The sequence below is a fragment of the Gigantopelta aegis genome, chromosome 14, assembly GCF_016097555.1.
Source record: "Gigantopelta aegis isolate Gae_Host chromosome 14, Gae_host_genome, whole genome shotgun sequence".
Taxonomy (NCBI): Eukaryota; Metazoa; Mollusca; class Gastropoda; order Neomphalida; family Peltospiridae; genus Gigantopelta; species Gigantopelta aegis.
The window spans coordinates 30,753,193-30,772,592 of NC_054712.1; the positions used below are offsets into that span (position 1 = coordinate 30,753,193).

General features: G+C 39.0%; 1 protein-coding gene across 3 annotated transcripts in view; it reads right to left on the reverse strand.

Moving 5' to 3' along the window:
- Positions 1-8,072, reverse strand: part of LOC121388325 — a 28,627-nt gene extending 20,555 nt beyond the window's left edge. For 2 of the 3 annotated variants that reach the window (XM_041519622.1, XM_041519620.1), the window contains exons 1-3: positions 7,950-8,072; positions 4,461-4,902; positions 3,590-3,828 (exon numbers count right to left, since the gene is read on the reverse strand). In XM_041519622.1, coding sequence (XP_041375556.1) covers positions 3,590-3,828; positions 4,461-4,898 — 677 coding nt within the window. In that variant the 5' untranslated portion in view covers positions 4,899-4,902; positions 7,950-8,072. Of the gene's footprint in view, positions 1-3,589; positions 3,829-4,460; positions 4,903-5,691; positions 5,887-6,415; positions 6,519-7,949 lie in introns of those variants that run through there. The other variant, XM_041519621.1, reaches the window with a different exon arrangement.
- Positions 8,073-19,400: the final 11,328 nt, after the last annotated feature.

Genomic DNA, 19,400 nt, shown 5'->3' on the forward strand with positions numbered 1-19,400 from the left:
AATGCTGATGACATTATTTGGTAGTAGTCAAGCCATCTGACCCAAGGCTAGTAGGTACTGTTAAAGTTTTTTTTCTTCTAGGACTCCACTAGAGCACATTGATGTATTAATCACTGGCTTTTCTTAATTCTGACATGCAGTCTTCAAAGGAAACCCAAAACATTTTTTCATTAGAAGCAAGGGATCTTTTATATGCATTTTCCCACAAACAGGACAGCACATAACACAGTCTTTGATATACCTGACATGAGAAAAAAACTATCTGAGAATGGGATCGTTCATTCCAAGCATGCCAGATGAGCGGTCTACCAACTGAACCAGATCGTTTGTCCCAAGCATGCCAGATGAGCGGTCTACCAACTGAACTAGATCGTTCTTCCCAAGCATGCCAGATGAGCGGTCTACCAACTGAACTAGATCGTTTGTCCCAAGCATGCCAGATGAGCGGTCTACCAACTGAACTAGATCGTTCGTCCCAAGCATGCCAGGAGAGCGGTCTACCACCTGAACTAGATCGTTCGTCCCAAGCATGCCAGGAGAGCGGTCTACCAACTGAACTAGATCGTTCGTCCCAAGCATGCCAGGAGAGCGGTCTACCAACTGAACTAGATCGATCGTCCCAAGCATGCCAGGTGAGCGATCTACTAACTGAACTAGATCGTTCGTCCCAAGCATGCCAGGAGAGCGATCTACCACCTGAACTAGATCGTTCGTCCCAAGCATGCCAGGAGAGCGATCTACCACCTGAACCAGATCGTTCGTCCCAAGCATGCCATGAGAGCGGTCTACCACCTGAACCAGATCGTTCGTCCCAAGCATGCCATGAGAGCGGTCTACCACCTGAACCAGATCGTTCGTCCCAAGCATGCCAGGAGAGCGGTCTACCACCTGAACCAGATCGTTCGTCCCAAGCATGCCAGGAGAGCGGTCTACCAACTGAACCAGATCGATCGTCCCAAGCATGCCAGGAGAGCGGTCTACCAACTGAACCAGATCGTTCGTCCCAGGAGAGCGGTCTACCAACTGAACTAGATTGATCGTCCCAAGCATGCCAGGAGAGCGGTCTACCAACTGAACCAGATCGTTCGTCCCAAGCATGCCAGGAGAGCGATCTACCACCTGAACTAGATCGTTCGTCCCAAGCATGCCAGGAAAGCGGTCTACCACCTGAACCAGATCGTTCGTCTCAAGCATGTCAGGAGAGCGGTCTACCACCTGAACTAGATCGTTCGTCCCAAGCATGCCAGGAGAGCGGTCTACCAACTGAACTAGATCGATCGTCCCAAGCATGCCAGGTGAGCGATCTACCAACTGAACTAGATCGTTCGTCCCAAGCATGCCAGGAGAGCAATCTACCAACTAAACTAGATCGTTCGTCCCAAGCATGCCAGGAGAGCGATCTACCACCTGAACTAGATCGTTCGTCCCAAGCATGCCAGGAGAGCGGTCTACCACCTGAACAAGATCGTTCGTCCCAAGCATGCCAGGAGAGCGGTCTACCACCTGAACTAGATCGTTCATGCCAGGAGAGCGATCTACCAACTGAACTAGATCGTTCGTCCCAAGCATGCCAGGAGAGCGGTCTACCAACTGAACTAGATCGTTCGTCCCAAGCATGTCAGGAGAGCGGTCTACCACCTGAACTAGATCGTTCGTCCCAAGCATGCCAGGAGAGCGGTCTACCAACTGAACTAGATCGATCGTCCCAAGCATGCCAGGTGAGCGATCTACCAACTGAACTAGATCGTTCGTCCCAAGCATGCCAGGAGAGCGGTGAGCGATCTACCAACTGAACTAGATCGTTCGTCCCAAGCATGCCAGGAGAGCGATCTACCAACTAAACTAGATCGTTCGTCCCAAGCATGCCAGGAGAGCGATCTACCACCTGAACTAGATCGTTCGTCCCAAGCATGCCAGGAGAGCGGTCTACCACCTGAACTAGATCGTTCGTCCCAAGCATGCCAGGAGAGCGGTCTACCACCTGAACTAGATCGTTCATGCCAGGAGAGCGATCTACGAACTGAACTAGATCATTCGTCCCAAGCATGCCAGGAGAGCGGTCTACCACCTGAACTAGATCGTTCATGCCAGGAGAGCGATCTACCACCTGAACTAGATCGTTCGTCCCAAGCATGCCAGGAGAGCGGTCTACCACCTGAACTAGATCGTTCATGCCAAGAGAGCGATCTACCACCTGAACTAGATCGTTCGTCCCAAGCATGCCAGGAGAGCGGTCTACCACCTGAACTAGATCGTTCATGCCAGGAGAGCGATCTACCACCTGAACTAGATCCTGCCACTGGTGCATTTCTCATCCTGGTACCGGTTCCCACTCATAATAAATTTTAATCGTTAAAGATGTAAAGTCACTACACCAACTTCTTTTCTCAGTAACCATTAATACCTAATGATCAACCCAGGCCAACAGGCAGCCAAGGTACATGTATACTAGCCGAGGTGTATATGCTTCAACCCTAATTGAACAGAAGCATAACAAATTAAAATCAAGTAATGGCTGCTTTTAGCCGTGATACCAGCAGCTGGCTAGTAAATTAGTATTTCAACAACAGAAATACTAAATGTTTCTTAAGGCTATAATAAAATAAATCCTAAATATTCTTCCTCGCCTGCTCCGAGGATAAAAGTCAGTCTCCATTTTTTTCTTTGAGAAAATAAATAATGAGTCGTCCTTTAAACATTAAATGACGTTCAATATGCTGTATTTCCAATGTTCTGAAAATATCAACAAATTTTTTAATTTTGGCCCTGCTCCATTTTGAAAACAAAATTACAGTACTTTTCACTTATACAAAAAAAGAAGAAGTTTGTTTTGTTTATCGACTCCACAAGAGCACACTGATTTATTAATCATCGGTTATATGATGTCAAACATTTGGTCATTTTGACATATAGTCTTAGAGGAGAAACCCGCAACATTTTTTTTATTAGTAGCAAGGGATCTTTTACATGCACATACTACAGCACTGGCTGGAACGAGAAATAGCCCAATAAGCCCACAGACTGGTATCAATCCCAAACCTACAGTGCAAGCAAGCGCTTTACCCCTGGGTTACATCCCACCCCTCACTTATACAAGTAACACTGCCAGGCCTTGACCTTAACCTTTTTCAGTGGTAGCCCACCGGGCTTCCAGGTTATGAAATCTGGTAGTGCTCAGTAAAATTGGTAGCCCATAATTTTAATAGACTTTTAAAAAAGGAAAGAAAAAAACAGATTTTTTTTTGATTTTTTTACTTAAACCTTATTTTAGGATGCTTTGTTTAGGTGTTTAAGCATCTTATTGACTGCAGAGTAACCGAAGGTGCAAAAAAATCTAGTAGCCTGGCGGACTACCAGGTTTAGACATCTGGTAGCCAGAGTGAGGAATTGGTAGCCAAAACACCCCGGGCAACTGCTAAGGTCGAGCCCTGACTGCCAAAATGCAATTTTTGGAATTGGTCCATTAGTTTTGTCAACTGGCCAACAGACATTACTTTCATAAATATTATCTGCATAAAATGTAAATTGTAAAAAAATTTAATGGGTTTCTGAAGAATAAGTTTTACCTGGAATAAATCTAAAAACTAACCGATGTGCCAGATTCGGGTCATTCTGTTGTGTATGTACTTTGTGCATCATGCTGCCACCGATAACAATTAACCCATCATCATTCTTCCGCACAGAATGAGAAGTCACCAGTGCGCCCATTGACTTAACCTCATATGCATCTTTAAGCTGTGACTTGTCCATCAGTTTACGTTGCCATAGCAACTTCAGTTCATAACTGTAACACAGGACTTGCCAGTCATCCATTACTATGATGATAATCTGCAAAATGCAAATATAATCAGTACAATCAAATATTTAAAAATAAAATGGAAGAATAATTAGTCCAATGCAATCTTGGTGCCAAGTTCACCGTAATAAGTTGTTTCAAGTGCACAACGTAGCTATACATTTATGTGTTAACATAAAAATTATCATTGCTTCGTAAAACAGGGCCCTAATATACATTTGTATACCAAAATGTAAATTTTGTGTGCAACAGGACTTGCTAAATTAAGATTTTTAATGCAAATAAAGATAAAATATAAGATTTATTCTGATAGGGATAGTGAAATAAAAATATAGATCAAATGATGATAAAATTATGAACAGGGCAAATAGATGTTTTTTTCTTCTTTGGTGGTAGCCTAAACTGCTAAAAGTCAAATACCGGTATGTTAAATAATGTGCTCCCTGACAATTTTGTGACTTGAAATAAAAACATTTGCTTGTGTATTGTGTATCTGCTGCAGGTTTCCTCTCTCTCGATCTGTCTCTCTCTCTGTCAAAATAACTACATGTTAGATTTGGAATGGCTATTGTTCAAAATGTGATGAAGTGTCATTATAAACAAACGTTCCTATCTTAGTGCCCCCACCTAGGAATCATTCTGAAAACAAATCAACTGTGCAAACCTGCTTTCTGATCTGCATCATTGACAAGTACGGCTGCGTGAATCCGGTTTCCATGACCACCGGACGACTCGCCTTGTCATCTCGGATGGTGCGTGTCGGCAGCCTCACTCTGTGTTTGATGACCACGTGTGGGAGCGTCTTCTCACTGGTCACGTGATCGGGGATCGCTAAAATACACAGCTTTAAATCAGGAGTTATCAGCACCACCTCGTTTATTCCATCGCTCTCGAGATCAGTGACCACAGGTGATGGGAGACGATCCTTGTCCGTCGGGAACAGGGTGTTGAAGTATGCCTGGTTCTCGACTCTCTTCCGCCAGACGGGTTGTAAGAAATATGAATCTCCAGCTCGGAACAGGTACACGATTGTCACACACAGTCCAACAAAACAAACATGGCTGGCAGACAGCTTTCGGATTCTCGCTTGCACGCTCTCCATATTTCTACAAAATTATAAATATCAGGGCTCAAAATAGGCAGTAAAATACAGTCTGCTGTTATTATTTTTTTATAAAAAGCAGGCCAAAACAAATATGTCCTGCTAAAACCTGAGAAGAAATATGACCTACTGGAAGTAAGACATCACAGGATGAGAGGAGGGTTTGGGACAACAAGTGGGAAATTACGACAGGTCTTTGAGATGTAGTTTACAGCATTATGGAATTAAAATTGAACACAAGCACAAGCTAATAGCAGATAAAATAATTGTACACACAGGCCTTTCCCCAGGAATTTTTTTCAAGACGCTTACATTTTTAGCATCAGTATAACACAAATCAAGCCAAAATAAGTGGGGTAGTGGGTTGAAAACAGTTGTGCTGGCCTTTAATTCAGCTAATTATGTGGGGTTTTTCCAACTTTTTTTTATATAAGTAACCCATCAATTCCCCACCCCCAACAATTTCATAATTTGTACCATGTTGTTGCTGTTGATTTCAGCATCGTGTTAAATGCTTGTTGTAATTTATGTTTGTAAAATACCTAGGCTAAGAATGCTGACTTCACAGTATATTCCATGTATTAAAAAATTTTTTTTAATAAAATTAAAATTTACGGTCTTTTTAAAATCCAGCTAACTTATTAAATGTCACCTCACAGTCTTACAAATATATATCTAACATTATCCAGTGGTGTTGGAAGATGCCAAAAAATGTGAGTGTGTGTGTGGGTGGGGGGGCGCACACTTTTATATTTACACACTTTTGTCATACATCTGTCTCTTAAAAAATTACCTGCAATTTTGTGGCAGTTTTACATGTAGCAGGTGAATTGCAATTTCAACTGTCAGGTCTAAAATGGACGGCTTTTCGCTTTTCGCAGTTTGCTATTTCGAGCACTGAAAATCACTGTACAGACTCGATGGGTGTACATGTATCTCGGTACAGGTGTCACTGATTGCTAATTTTTCACATCTTGACATGTTTCACCTGTAATAAATAGCCTCTGAATTACCTAGTCCTGGTCTTCAAAACAAGACACCATGCAAATAGCACTAAATGAAATAACCGTTATTTTAAGTCATCCAGCTGGACACATTTTACAGGAAAACAAATAAAATTAGTACAGTCTATAACATAAAAGATAACATGAATGAAATAATGAATTAATGAAATAATGAATGAATTCAAGGTCTAAAGGAGACCCATGCATATGTTCAACTTACAGAAGTGAGAGGAGGCAACTTTTAAAAAAATAAAAAATTGTAATGGTTCATAAATCTTTTTAAAACAAATTTGTTTATGAAAAACAAACCAAAATTACCATGTTTGTCAAACAGAAATGGCAAATACTTTGAACAAATTTGATTTGGACATTTATTCTTAATTTGCTAAAATGATGTATAGCACACACATATTTCAAGTTTATGCTACAGAGATTTTTAAGACAATAATAAGATAAGCAATGGCAATCACAAGCCCTAAACAAGCACTATAGTCATATCCCAACTATACTGACCTTTGACCCAGATCTGTGAACACTGTAGCATTGTGCATGCTCAATTTAGAACTCGTTGTTTGTTTCCAATCAAAGTACTACAGGAAACTGTTGGACAAATACTATATACAGTAAAGTACTCTTATAAAAAACTGGAAGGAACCATGATAATTAGTATGTTATAGTAGTAGTTTGTTGTACACATTTCAAGTTAGCCATTTTCATTTCCAATGTCGGCCATATTGGATTTTTCTAATTTAAAACACCTTACATGTAGCATACACAAATTTTGACACATTTTATTATCAACAATAAACACAAAAGATTAATAATAGAACTTCAAATCAAAATTAATTTGATTACTTTAAAAAAAAAATTGTAATTTGTTTTTGTCTACTTAGGGCCTACTTAGCGGCAGCCTCATAACATGCAAAACTGTTGATGCTTGTTTCGAGACTATGATTTAAGGGTACATTTTGGAATACAGCATATTTATTTCGTAAAACACTTTGCAGTGTTTAGATGAAAGCAAAAGTAGAAATAACACTTGATTATTGAGGACACAAAGGCTAGTATTAAAGTAGATTTAGATTGTGTATGTCAAAGTAACCTATTTTATTAACCTGTTTGAAAAAGGGGCAGGATCCAGCTCTCTTGGTAGACCACTCTCCTGAAGTTGGGGACAATATTTCAAAATCTTAGGTAACCGGAAATCAGTTCACGCGAGTTTTACTAAGGTAAACGATTGTTTGGTTACGTGAACATAGTTCTCGTAACCAATGAGTTAGGCCTGCCTAATCCTAAAACATTTGAACTACCGTTCTGTGCTACATTGATGGTTCAAATGTATTTAAAAACATAAACTAATTTTCACTTTCATTACTGATATATGGTACTTTTAATTTTAGAATGTAATTGTTCACCACGTAACCGAATGGCAGTTCTCGTGATTTTATTAAAGTTGCGTAACCTGCATGCGAACAGAACAACGGTTCTCATGAAATATTGTGCCCTCCTGAAGTGTTTTTGGTCATAGGATCAAACCTTGCCAGTGGACCTATTCTGATTGGAGTGGAATGGGACGTAGCTCAGTGGTACAGTTCATGCTTGCTGCGTGGTCGGTCTGGGATCGATCCCCGTCGGTGCACCCATCAGGCTATTTCTTGTTCCAGTCAGTGTACCACGACTGGTATATAAAAGGCTGTGGTATGTGCTATCCTGTCTGTGGGATGGTGCATATAAAAGATCACTTGCTGCTAATCGAAAAGAGTAGTCCATGAAGTGGCAACAGCAGGTTTCCTCTCAAATATCTGCATATTAGCCACCATATAACCGTAAATAATATCCGCCCGGTTGGACCCCCCTTAGCACTGTCATGTATAAACCTTAAAACTCCAAAGTTAGGTTAGGGTTAGTGACAGTGCCAAAGGAAACCCTAACCCAAACCCTAACACCCTAACCAGGGGAAATAACCCTCAAACCCTAAGGTTAATAATAATAATTAATTATGATCGAGGGTGCATTTGTACTACCTATATTTGAGTATCTAACTTACTGTATACGTAATCTAGTACACAAAATTACATATTTGGTCAATAAATCGCCTCCTCGTATCACTTCAAACACAACACGGCACTTTCTGTTGCACGTTGATTTCTGATACTTTTTATTTTGCTGACTGGGACTCAAATTCGGACTCAACACATTGTGTGTGTCCGGACTGGAAACGAGGACTGAAAATAAATATACTAAAAGGCAAAAGTTATTGTGACATGAATTGTTTGGAGTACTAAATTAGCGAATGGATTTATGGATGAAAACCAGAGAAAATGTGCATGAAACAGCTCGCAGAAATACATCCAAGATGTTGTTGCAGCGATTGCATGCGTTGTGCAAGAAACATGGACTATTCGGGAGAAAACATGTCCAGTGTTCACCATAAAAGGCCAGACATTCAGTCGCAAATCATTGCCACTCTGTGCAGCCAGAAGTCCAGAAGTCAGAAAAACACCATTAGTGAACTGTTTGATGCAATTTCGTCAAGCCACGGCTCAGTCAAAACGACAGATGGCGAGTCATAGGGATGCTTGAATCTGGGACCTCGCAGCGTGACGTCGCACGTCAATTCAACGTCCACAGAAACACCATATGGCACTTATGGCAACGATATCAACAAAACCACGCATCTGCGAAACAGGTTCCAGCAAGTAACCCTCGTAGCCAGTACCATCCCTGGTAACAGAAGTGTATCAGCGAGGACAGTCCAACGACGTTTACGCATCTACGGCATCCGTGCAAGACGCCCAGCCAGAAGGCCAATTCTGACGACAGAACATCGACGTCCACGTCTCCAGTGGTGCAGACAACACCTGTGATGGACAGCACGTGACTGGAGACGTGTCCTCTTCACTGATGAAGGAAGGAAAAACTATTTATTTAACGACGCACTCAACACATTTAATTACGGTTATATGGCGTCGGGGATCGATCCCAGACCGACCGCGCATCGAGCGAGCGATTTACCACTGGGCTACGTCTCGCCCCCCTCTTCACTGATGAATCCCGTCTTCTTCTCCATAGAGGGGCGGGACATAGCCCAGTGGTAAAGCGCTCGCTCGATGCGCGGTAGGTGTGGGATCGATCCCCGTCGGTGGGCCCATTGGGCTATTTCTCGTTCCAGCCAGTGCACCACGACTGGTATATCAAAGGCCGTGGTATGTACTACCCTGTCTGTGGGATGGTGCATATAAAAGATCCCTTGCTGCTAATGAAGTTGCGACAGCGGGTTTCTTCTCTCAATATATGTGTGGTCCTTAACCATATGTCCGACGCCATATAACCGTAAATAAAATGTGTTGAGTGTCGTAAAAATAAAACATCCCTTCTTCCTTCCTTCCTTCTCCGCTGATCTAACGACAGGACACGTGTCTACAGACGTCAAGGTGAACGTTACGTCACGCAATGTTTCTTGAAGGGGATCGTTTTGGAGGTGGTGCCGTTATGATATGGGGTGGAGTTACAGCCACAGGCCGGGCCCAGATGATTGTGATTGAAGGCAATTTGAATGCTGTGAGGTACCGAGATGAAATTTTGCAAATAACTGCGTTACCGTTTTCGCAACAGAACGGCCAAGGGATGACATTTGTGGGCACTACAGGCGTGGCAGGTAATGAAAAAGCAGACGGGCTCTCTAAAGCGAGAAGCAGACTACTGCAGATATCCAATCCCACGTCATACTCAGACGTGAAAGTAAAAAAACGTAAAGTTTGTTTTATTTAACGAAAGAAAGAAAGAAATGTTTTATTTAACGACGCACTCAACACATTTTATTTACGGTTATATGGCGTCAGACACAGATTTTGAGAGGAAACCCGCTGTCGCCACTACATGGGCTACTCTTCCGATTAGCAGCAAGGGATCTTTTATTTGCGCTTCCCACAGGCAGGATAGCACAAACCATGGCCTTTGTTGAACCAGTTATGGATCACTGGTCGGTGCAAGTGGTTTACACCTACCCATTGAGCCATGCGGAGCACTCACTCAGGGTTTGGAGTCGGTATCTGGATTAAAAATCACATGCCTCGACTGGGATTCGAACCCAGTACCTACCAGCCTGTAGACCGATGGCCTAACCACGACGCCACCTAGGCCGGTACTCGGAGGTGAAAACCATCATAAAGAACACCCTTAACACCACCTGGAAGGCAAGAATGGAAGTGGAAAAAGAGAAAGATTACCTTGAAACCTTTGACAGGACACAGCAATAGGCACGGCGGAAGCATGTATACATTGATGTGTGTGTGGGGGGGGGGGGGGGGGGGGGGGGGAGAGTCTGACTGAGGTCGAAGGGGTAAAGCGACAGAGTTTTTAGGGAGGTTCGTTAATTTATTAGCAATACTATTTTTTATTCAGAATTATTGTGGGCTAGAGTCCCTCCCCAGCCCCTCCCCCTGCTCCGCCGTGCCTGAGCAAGTAATCATCTTTAGAATGAGAACTGAGCATTACCGCCTACTCTCAAACTTACCCACTCTAATGAATGTCCGTGGCACCTATACAGATGCCCAAACACCGGAAAACATCCCTCAGTCCTGCTCATCATACAACACCCTGTAGTCAGGGGGCCAGAGCCAATACAAATGAAAAAACGTGTCCGGAGATATATACTTTTGTATCATATATCTTCTGAACCGGGAACATGTCTAGTTTATGGAATGGAATGATACCGACGTCATGTGTCTTGCCTTTGGATGCTACAAATCAAATTGTGACTCCACCCTCAAGTGCTTGAGTGAAATTTCAGTTCTAACGAATGAAGCAGTGACTGAAGTTAATATACATGTATAACTTTTTTTTTTCCTTATGCAAAATTTTAACTTGTCCAAAGTTTGATAAGAAGACCTAATAAATAAATAATATTGTGTTGGTCCATTATGTTGTTTTTTTTTTGACTAATTATTTGGAGCCATTTCACACAACATCGAAGTTGGCAGTTAGTAGTAAGTACTATATACAGCTCTTGTCAGGTAAAATGGAAATAACAGTTGACAGGTATTATGGGTATCAATAACGATATGCTGCACATGTAGTATGAAATGACAAGGTACGAAATGACTGGGGTACGAAATGACTTGGGTACGAAATGACTGGGGTACGAAATGACTTTTCACAATAGTACGAAATGACTAGGGTACGAAATGACTTTTTGCAATGGTACGAAATGACCAAGGTACGAAATGACTAGGGTACGAAATGACCAGGCAGCATGGTACGAAATGGATAATACAATATGACTTGAGTACGAGGTGACTATGATTCCTTGAAACGACACTGACGTGCACTCATTCTATTGGGATCAGGGTTGCACTAGCCCGAGTACTCTGACTGAAAGAGAGCTAGACGGTCATTTGGACATAACTACACTATTTATGTCCAAATGTCCGTCTAGCTCTCTTGCAGTCAGAGTACTCGGGTTAGGGTTGCACATCATTTATAGAATTGATGCTATGCTGTTTTAACACTATTGAAGGTGTTTTAATCCCCGAGGTTCTGCCTGTCATACATTAACTGTATCGACCTGTACGAATTAAGAGGTGCTAGGTAGTGGCCCAAGATAGGCGCAGGGGTAAGGCGCGGCGTCACAACAGTAAGTCTCAGGGTTATCTGGGAAGCTACTGGCGACCTCTTGGCGTACAATTGATTTGGATTGAGGATTGGAAGGCCGTTTCCATTCTCTTCATTGCTGACTGTCCCTGGACAGGTGAAATTTAGAGGTGCGGTAATTCCTCAAGGGACCAACGGATTGGATACCCACTTTAGCAGACCCAAGAGACAACGGCTTCACCACAAGGCGCTTACTAGACGTTGTCTACTCTCTCTTCAGTGTGATCATCTACTACAGAGGCCTCGTGTGGACCGACAGTACCTGAACGTAGCCCATTGGGCTATTTATCGTTCCAGCCAGTGCATCACGACTGGTATATCAAAGGATGTGGTATGTACTATCCTGTCTGTGGCATGGGGCATATAAAATATCCCTTGCTGCTAATCGAAAAGAGTAGCTCATGAAGTGGCGACAGCGGATTTCCTCTCTCAATATCTGTGTGGTCCTTAACCATATTTTTGACGCCATATAACCGTAAATAAAATGTGTTGAGTGCGTCGTTAAATTTCCTTCGTTCAAAGAGTTCTCTAAAAGTTGGGGAGTGTCATTTCGCAATAAAGTGTCAAATTGCAATACAAAATATTTTTTTAATTTCCTATTCCAACCTACTCTAACATGATCTCTGGGCTCAACTGAATACCCCCAAACCTAATTTGGCATATCTTTTCATAAAATTGTTGATCAATGGACTTTTGAAATTGTCAGATATACTGCATTTCCATTAAAGTGCCGTTTTGCAATAAACTGCCTCTTTTAACAGAAAACGACTTTCTTATTATCTCAAAATCACTTTATGTCTTTAACTGGACGTGGTGAACAATTTCCCATTCCAACTTTTATCAATAATAAAATAAATAAATAAATATTTGAGTTTATTGCAAAACGACACGCTAATGCATTTTTTCAAAGTGTTATTTCGCAATAAAGTGTCAAATTGCAATAACAAATATTTTTTTAATTTCCCATTCCATCCTACTCTAACATGATCTCTGGGCTCAATTGAATACCCCCCAACCAAATTTGGCATATCTTTTCATAAATTTATTGATCAATGGACCTTTTAAATATTCAGATATACTGATTGCATTTTAATTAATGTGCCGTTTTGCAATAAACTGACTTTTTCAACACAAAAACTAATAAATATTTTTGCAATTTAGAAAAGAGAAACTTTATTAGCAAATCTATAACTAAAATTGTACTAGACAATGGTACTATTGTACCAGACACACGAGATATATGTATGGAAGCTAAGAAATTTTATGAAAAGTTGTTTTCATCAAAAGAACATTTAATTCTAAAGTACGATCTTGACTCCGTTTTTTCTCAACATTTCGCAGTAAATAAATTAAATGACGAAGAAGCAAATTCCCTTGAAGGAGAAATTACTTATGATGAATTGTTAAATACTTTAAAAAACACACAAAAAATAATAAGAGCCCTGGCACAGATGGATTTACCTACGAATTTTATAAATTTTTCTGGAAAGAAATGAAGGTTTTAAAAAAGGTGAACTTTGTGTTACTCAAAAGGAATTATTACGTGTATCCCTAAAGGTGATAAACCAAAACAATTTTTAAAAAAAGGCGTCCAATCTCTCTCTTGAACTACTCTCTTAAACTACTGTCTTTAATCATTGCTGAACGTCTAAAAAAGGTTCTTCCAAAAAATTTAATTAGTAAAGACCAAACAGATTTCATGGCAAATATATATATTGGTGATAACATTCGTTTAATAAATGATTCGTTGGTTAATACTGAATTATTTAATATTCCAGGGATGCTATTTTTAGTAGATTTAGAAAAAAAGCCTTTGATTCAGTATCCTGGTCCTTCATTGAAAATACTTGATCTTTTTTCGGCTTTGGAAATGACATAAGAAGATGGATCCAAACATTACATAAAACTATTAAATCTTGCTTAATAATTAATGGTACCTTATCTCCAGGGTTCGAAATTCATAGAGGCTGTAGACAAGGCGACCCAATATCTCCATATATTTTTTTATTATGAGCAGAGATTCTGGCTCTTATGATTAGGAATAATCCAGATATTAGACTTTTAATAATCATAATCTCCTCATGATACAATATGCAGATGACACCAAATTCTTTCTGGATGGGAGTAAAAAATCGTTCGAAACAACTGTTATGGTACTCAATGACTTTGCAAATATGTCTGGTTTGTATATTAACTATGATAAATCCCAAGTTGTATGGATAGGTTCCAAAACAAATTGTAAAGATGTATATTTACCAAACCTAAAACTTGAATGGAATCCAAAAATATTTAAGATTCTTGGAATAAAATCACAACAAATATTAAAGAAATTACCAACATTAATTTTGAAAATAAATTATTTGAAATTAAACAAATTATTAATTGATGGATGGAACGTTTTATTATCCCCCCCCAGGTAGAATTGCTATAATTAAATCATTGGTTATTTCTAAACTTAATGATCTTTTTTTGACTCTTCCACCCCCCCCCCCCCCCCCCCGGCCATTTTCTTACAGAACTAAGCCATATGTTATTTAAATTTGTCTGGAATAATAAACCTGATAGCATCAAAAGAACAGTAGTTTGCCGTCCTGTTAGTGACGGAGGAGTTGGCATGGTTGATATATATTCATATGTAAAAGCACTGAAACGCATATGGACTAGAAAGATGTTCAATGTTACACAACGTTTCAAATGAAAGGATGTTCTCGTATCGGTATATCCCGATTTTATCAATATTGCTAATTTTGGAAATTCATACCCTGCTAACTTAATGGACAAAATAAATAACTTATTTTGGAAATGCCTTCGAATGTTTTGTTGATAATATTTCGTGTTTTAACAGAACCAGTATTTTACAATCCTAATATTTTTATTGACAAAAAGCCTTTTTATATCTCGAAATAGTATTAAAAAGGTATCTAATAAATTACAGACTTTTTAATAGAAAGGGTAAAATATGTACTTTAATGAAATTTCTAGACAATTGCGACACTTAAATATCGTTTATGACTTATTATGGTGTTGTTCAAGCAATTAGAAAATATTTCTCAAGTTTACAAATTGTACAACCAGACACCTTCTCTTTACTGGATGACACTAATGTTATGAGAAAACTCTTCTCAATTAAAAAGGGCTCTAAACAATACTATTTAAGTATTATATATTAACAAATAAAACAAACATAAAGGCTGAATCAAAATGGGAAGAATTGTTTCATTCCGATATCGAGTGGACAAAAATATATTCCAAGCCGTTTAAGACAACCCCAGATACAAAGTTACGATGGTTTCAGTGCAGGTTACTACATAGAATTTTCACAACTAATCTGTTTTTTATTAAAAATCAACAAAACTGATAATAATTTTTGTACATTGTATAAAGGCACTCCAGAAACTATAGTTCATCTCTTTTGGAATGCTTTTATCCAGCTGATACTCCATAACTGTCCACACATTTATAACTTGTCTCTTGATGCTGAATTGATTCTTCTTGGTGAAAATAACAAAACAATAACAGATGATATTTTTTATCTCTTTTTATTACTTTCAAAGTTCTTTATTTACAAATGTAAAGTAACGGATACATTACCAAATATTAAACATTTCAAATATGTTTTAAAATCAAGATACATAATTGAACGAAGCATCCATCATAGTAAAAGTTTACACCATAAATGTCAAACAAAGTGGGCTGTGTATTGTAATTTATGTAATATGTAGCCAGGCAATAATTGGACAGAATTTTATAGTAATATTCAGTTTTTGTGTGTTTGTATTTCGATTGTCATGTACATCTAGCATGTATACCCAATTATAATGATGTATGTTTGTTTGTTTATCTATCTCTCTCTCTCTCTCTCTCTCTCTCTCTCTCTCTCTCTCTCTCTCTCTCTCTCTCTCTCTCTCTCTCTCTCTCTCTCTCTCTCTCTCTCTGTAAAGTATCCATAGTAAAGTATCCATATAAGTGATTTTAATTTAGTAGTATATGATAATGTGTGTGTAATAAATGTAAGAATATATATATATATATATATATATATATATATATATATATATATATATATATATATATATATATATACATAACACATATATATATATACAGTCAGACCTCGTTACAACGACCGTCGTTACTACGACATTTACACCATCCGATCACAAATTGTCGGGAACAAACGTACATCAGTGTTATTCTATTCATTACACAGGAATTCACACCTTCCGACACCGACAAAGCAAATTAGGAACAAACGTGCATCCGACGTCTAAAAACACCTCTTTACAACGGCATTACATAATCACAGACACCGTAGCACGTTCAGACCTACTCGAGCTGGCGATGAAGACGGACGCTGTTCCATGCTCTCTCATGTTAACCCCCCCCCCCCACCCACCTGGGGGATTAATTGCTTCGTGTGGGACGCTGATAGAGTACCGCGTCGCGTACACCGGGTCACGGGCAGCCGTAACTTTGGTGTACGGCGACAGAACAGAACAGAACAGAACTTTATTTACTCTCAGGCCGTAAACCACGGCATATGAGGTACATAATACAATTATACATATATTTTGACAAGATGGCAAACGTATAAGTATTTCAGATAAATAAATAAACAAATATATATATTTATATATACATACATACATACATACATACATACATAAAATACATATCCATATAGGTATTTTAGCCGGGGGACTTAAAGGTATTCATAATAAATTTACAGAAAATTGACAATTTACGAAGGACACCGGTTTTCTTGCTGTTGAAGATATTATAAAATTTATATGTATTAGGTTTCGATTGACAGTATTGTGGTAAGTAAATAATTCTGGGTTCTTTAAAGAAATGGACATTTAAGTATATAATGGAACTCGTCTCCGATGTCGTTATTGTTGCAGAGGGGACATATTCTATCATGTAGTGGTATTCGTGTCCATCTACCTGTTTCAATGGGGAGATTATGGTTTGAGAGTCTAAAACGTAATAATGGACACCAGTGTTTTTTCTCAAGTGATGTTAAATATGTCTCAAATGTAACACAATATTTTAACAGTTTGTAATTTGAAGCTTTTCCGGAATTATCGATATGACTGTACCATGTTTGTAGGAATTGATCTTTAAGTCTTAAAGAAATAAATTCTTTAAAAAGTGTAGCACTTGCAATTCTACTACATTGTGACATCCATATATATGTACAACCAATGTTATCCAATATTGATTTTACAAAGTCTATCCATTTATGTTTGTAAATATTATTATTGTAGTCATTCAACAACAATCTATAAACAAATAATGATAACTTGGACTGCTTGCCTGTAATTAGTCTGAACCACAAAAGTAATCATCCTTAGCTTTACAGTTATAGTTACCGGGAAACGTCCAAGTTCTCCATACAACATGTACAACGGTGTAGAATTCCTCACTGGTAACAGTAGTTTAAAAAATTTATTATACAGTTTATCTATGGAAGCTAAACTTTCGAAACCCCATGTTTCGCATCCGTATAAAAAGACTGGTATAACCATGCAATCAAATAATTTAAGCTGACAGTGAATAGATATATTACAGCGTTTTCCTTGTTTAAGAACGAAGTACATAGCTTCTTATCGGAGGTCGGACTCTGGATTGCGTGTTCGAAACCCTAGTGGTATATGGGCACGTTAAAATAGTTATCTATCTATCTACCGTAGCACGTTGGCAGTACACACACAGCCACTTAGAATCCTTGATCTCGTAGTGAGCCGACTATGTCACATGCTATCCGAGCTACCAATGTCTGCGAAATCTGTAGACATGTATTGCTGTTGCACATAAGCCTTTAGTGAACCAATTAAAGGATTAACTTCGAACAATAAAATCTTCTCTTTTCATGATAGTTTGTAACCGAAACAGGTACCAATCGTAGGTGTCTTGATTGAACTGACGGTGACTTCGCCTTGTTTAATATATTTAATGATGCTTTTTAAAAACATATTTAATATATGTACGTGTATTTGCTGTTTTTGATAATAATTGCAATGCATAAATTATTCAGTCATCAGTTAATATTAATTAGTATTTTTTTGTTACGTTATTTTAGCAATGGAAATAACTCATGACAATTCGATACACCGGCAATTTCGATATAACGACAAAGTGACCCAGGGACGAACATGGTCGTTGTAACGAGGTCTGACTGTGTTATATATATATATAATATATATATATATCAATTATAATACATTTATATGTTAAAATATCCATCACTACTTCCCCCTGGTTGTGATGGATACAAGTGTAAACAGGGGTTCTGTGAATAAAACACCCCCCCCCAAAAAAAAAAAAAACCACACACAAAAAACAACAACAACAAAAAAACAAATAAAACAACAACTAAAAACTAACCCTACAACAAAAACCAAAAAACAACAACAACAACAATAACAAATCGACAACAACAAGAACTAACGTATTTCAACCCATATCCCTGGACAAGACAGAGTCCAAAGAATGCTTTAGTAAGATATCATCTCGTGTTTGAACTGAACGTTCACGACGACTACTCGTTACCAGTGGAGATCGTTACTGGAGAATCTGTGTTCATAGATCCTGATCAAGTGCTTGCTAGAGACGTACAGTCTGGCTTTAGATGTGTCGTAATACAAAGCTTGGGGACAATAGTCCGCTTTATCTGACTTCAGAATTTCTTTTACAAACTTTCCTTCCGGAGACAGCATAACCACGTTCTCGTTCATAAAACCTCTATCAGCAACATACACATTAGAGTATGCATCACAGGTAACACCTCGTGCTTTATTTATCGGATAACTCCACAACACCTTCCTTTCAAGTGAAATGCATGACACATACGTGTTTTCACATCCACTGAACAAGTGCATTGTCCCATCAGTTTTGGTGTGTGACACCAGTATGTGACCGGAAGGTGTGGCTGCCAAGTATTGCGGCTTACTGACAAGCCACTCTCCTGACTTGTCAACAGTGACTAACTTGAGCATCTTGCCGTGTAGGTCAGTCACCATTAATCCCTTTTGTCCTATCACCAATCTGGTCCCAGTTTTTGAACTTACAGAGGTGATACATACAGTGCTCTGGCTACATTTCATTGAAACTTGTTTCTGGAGTCTTAATTCTGGACCAACATTTATTATATTTAGTCTTAGTTCATTGCCAAAAGTATACGCGACAGCGACTTGAGTGTTGCTAATGTTCGTGATGCTAACAAGACCACAGATTTGTCTTTATTCAGTTTACATTCCAATGATCTTAGCAATGTTCTCCTTTAGCATCATGCAACAGTGACCTAACACACTCCTCGCTAGAATACCATACAACAAAGATACTAACCATTTGATTCTGGACGAAACCGAATCCTCTATTCTGCTATCGGTCTCCAATATTCGCCCGTGCGTCGAACGTGTTGAGCAGTGTGAACGTCGACTTCTCTGGGGAAGCATTAATCACTTCTCCACCGTGATGGCTGGTACACATGTTTTCGCTACCACGTGCTCAGCTGCATGTGCTCCCACTACTTATGCTTGATCTGTGCAAGAAAGGACGAAACCAGTAAACGAGTAAAAATACAGTAAGGCATATTTTTTTTTTATCTTAATTAGAGCTGGGATCTTTCCCTCTTCAATGAAGACCCAAATACGAACTCATATCTTAAATATATTGATAGATTGTAGACGACAACGTTAAGATTGACAAAGAGATGAAGACAGACGACGACACAACAACTTTAAATAATTATTATTATTAATTATTTAAGAAGAAGAGAGAGGGAGAGAGAGAAGGGAAGAGAAGAAGACGAGAGAAGAGAAGAGATAAAAAGAAGAATAAA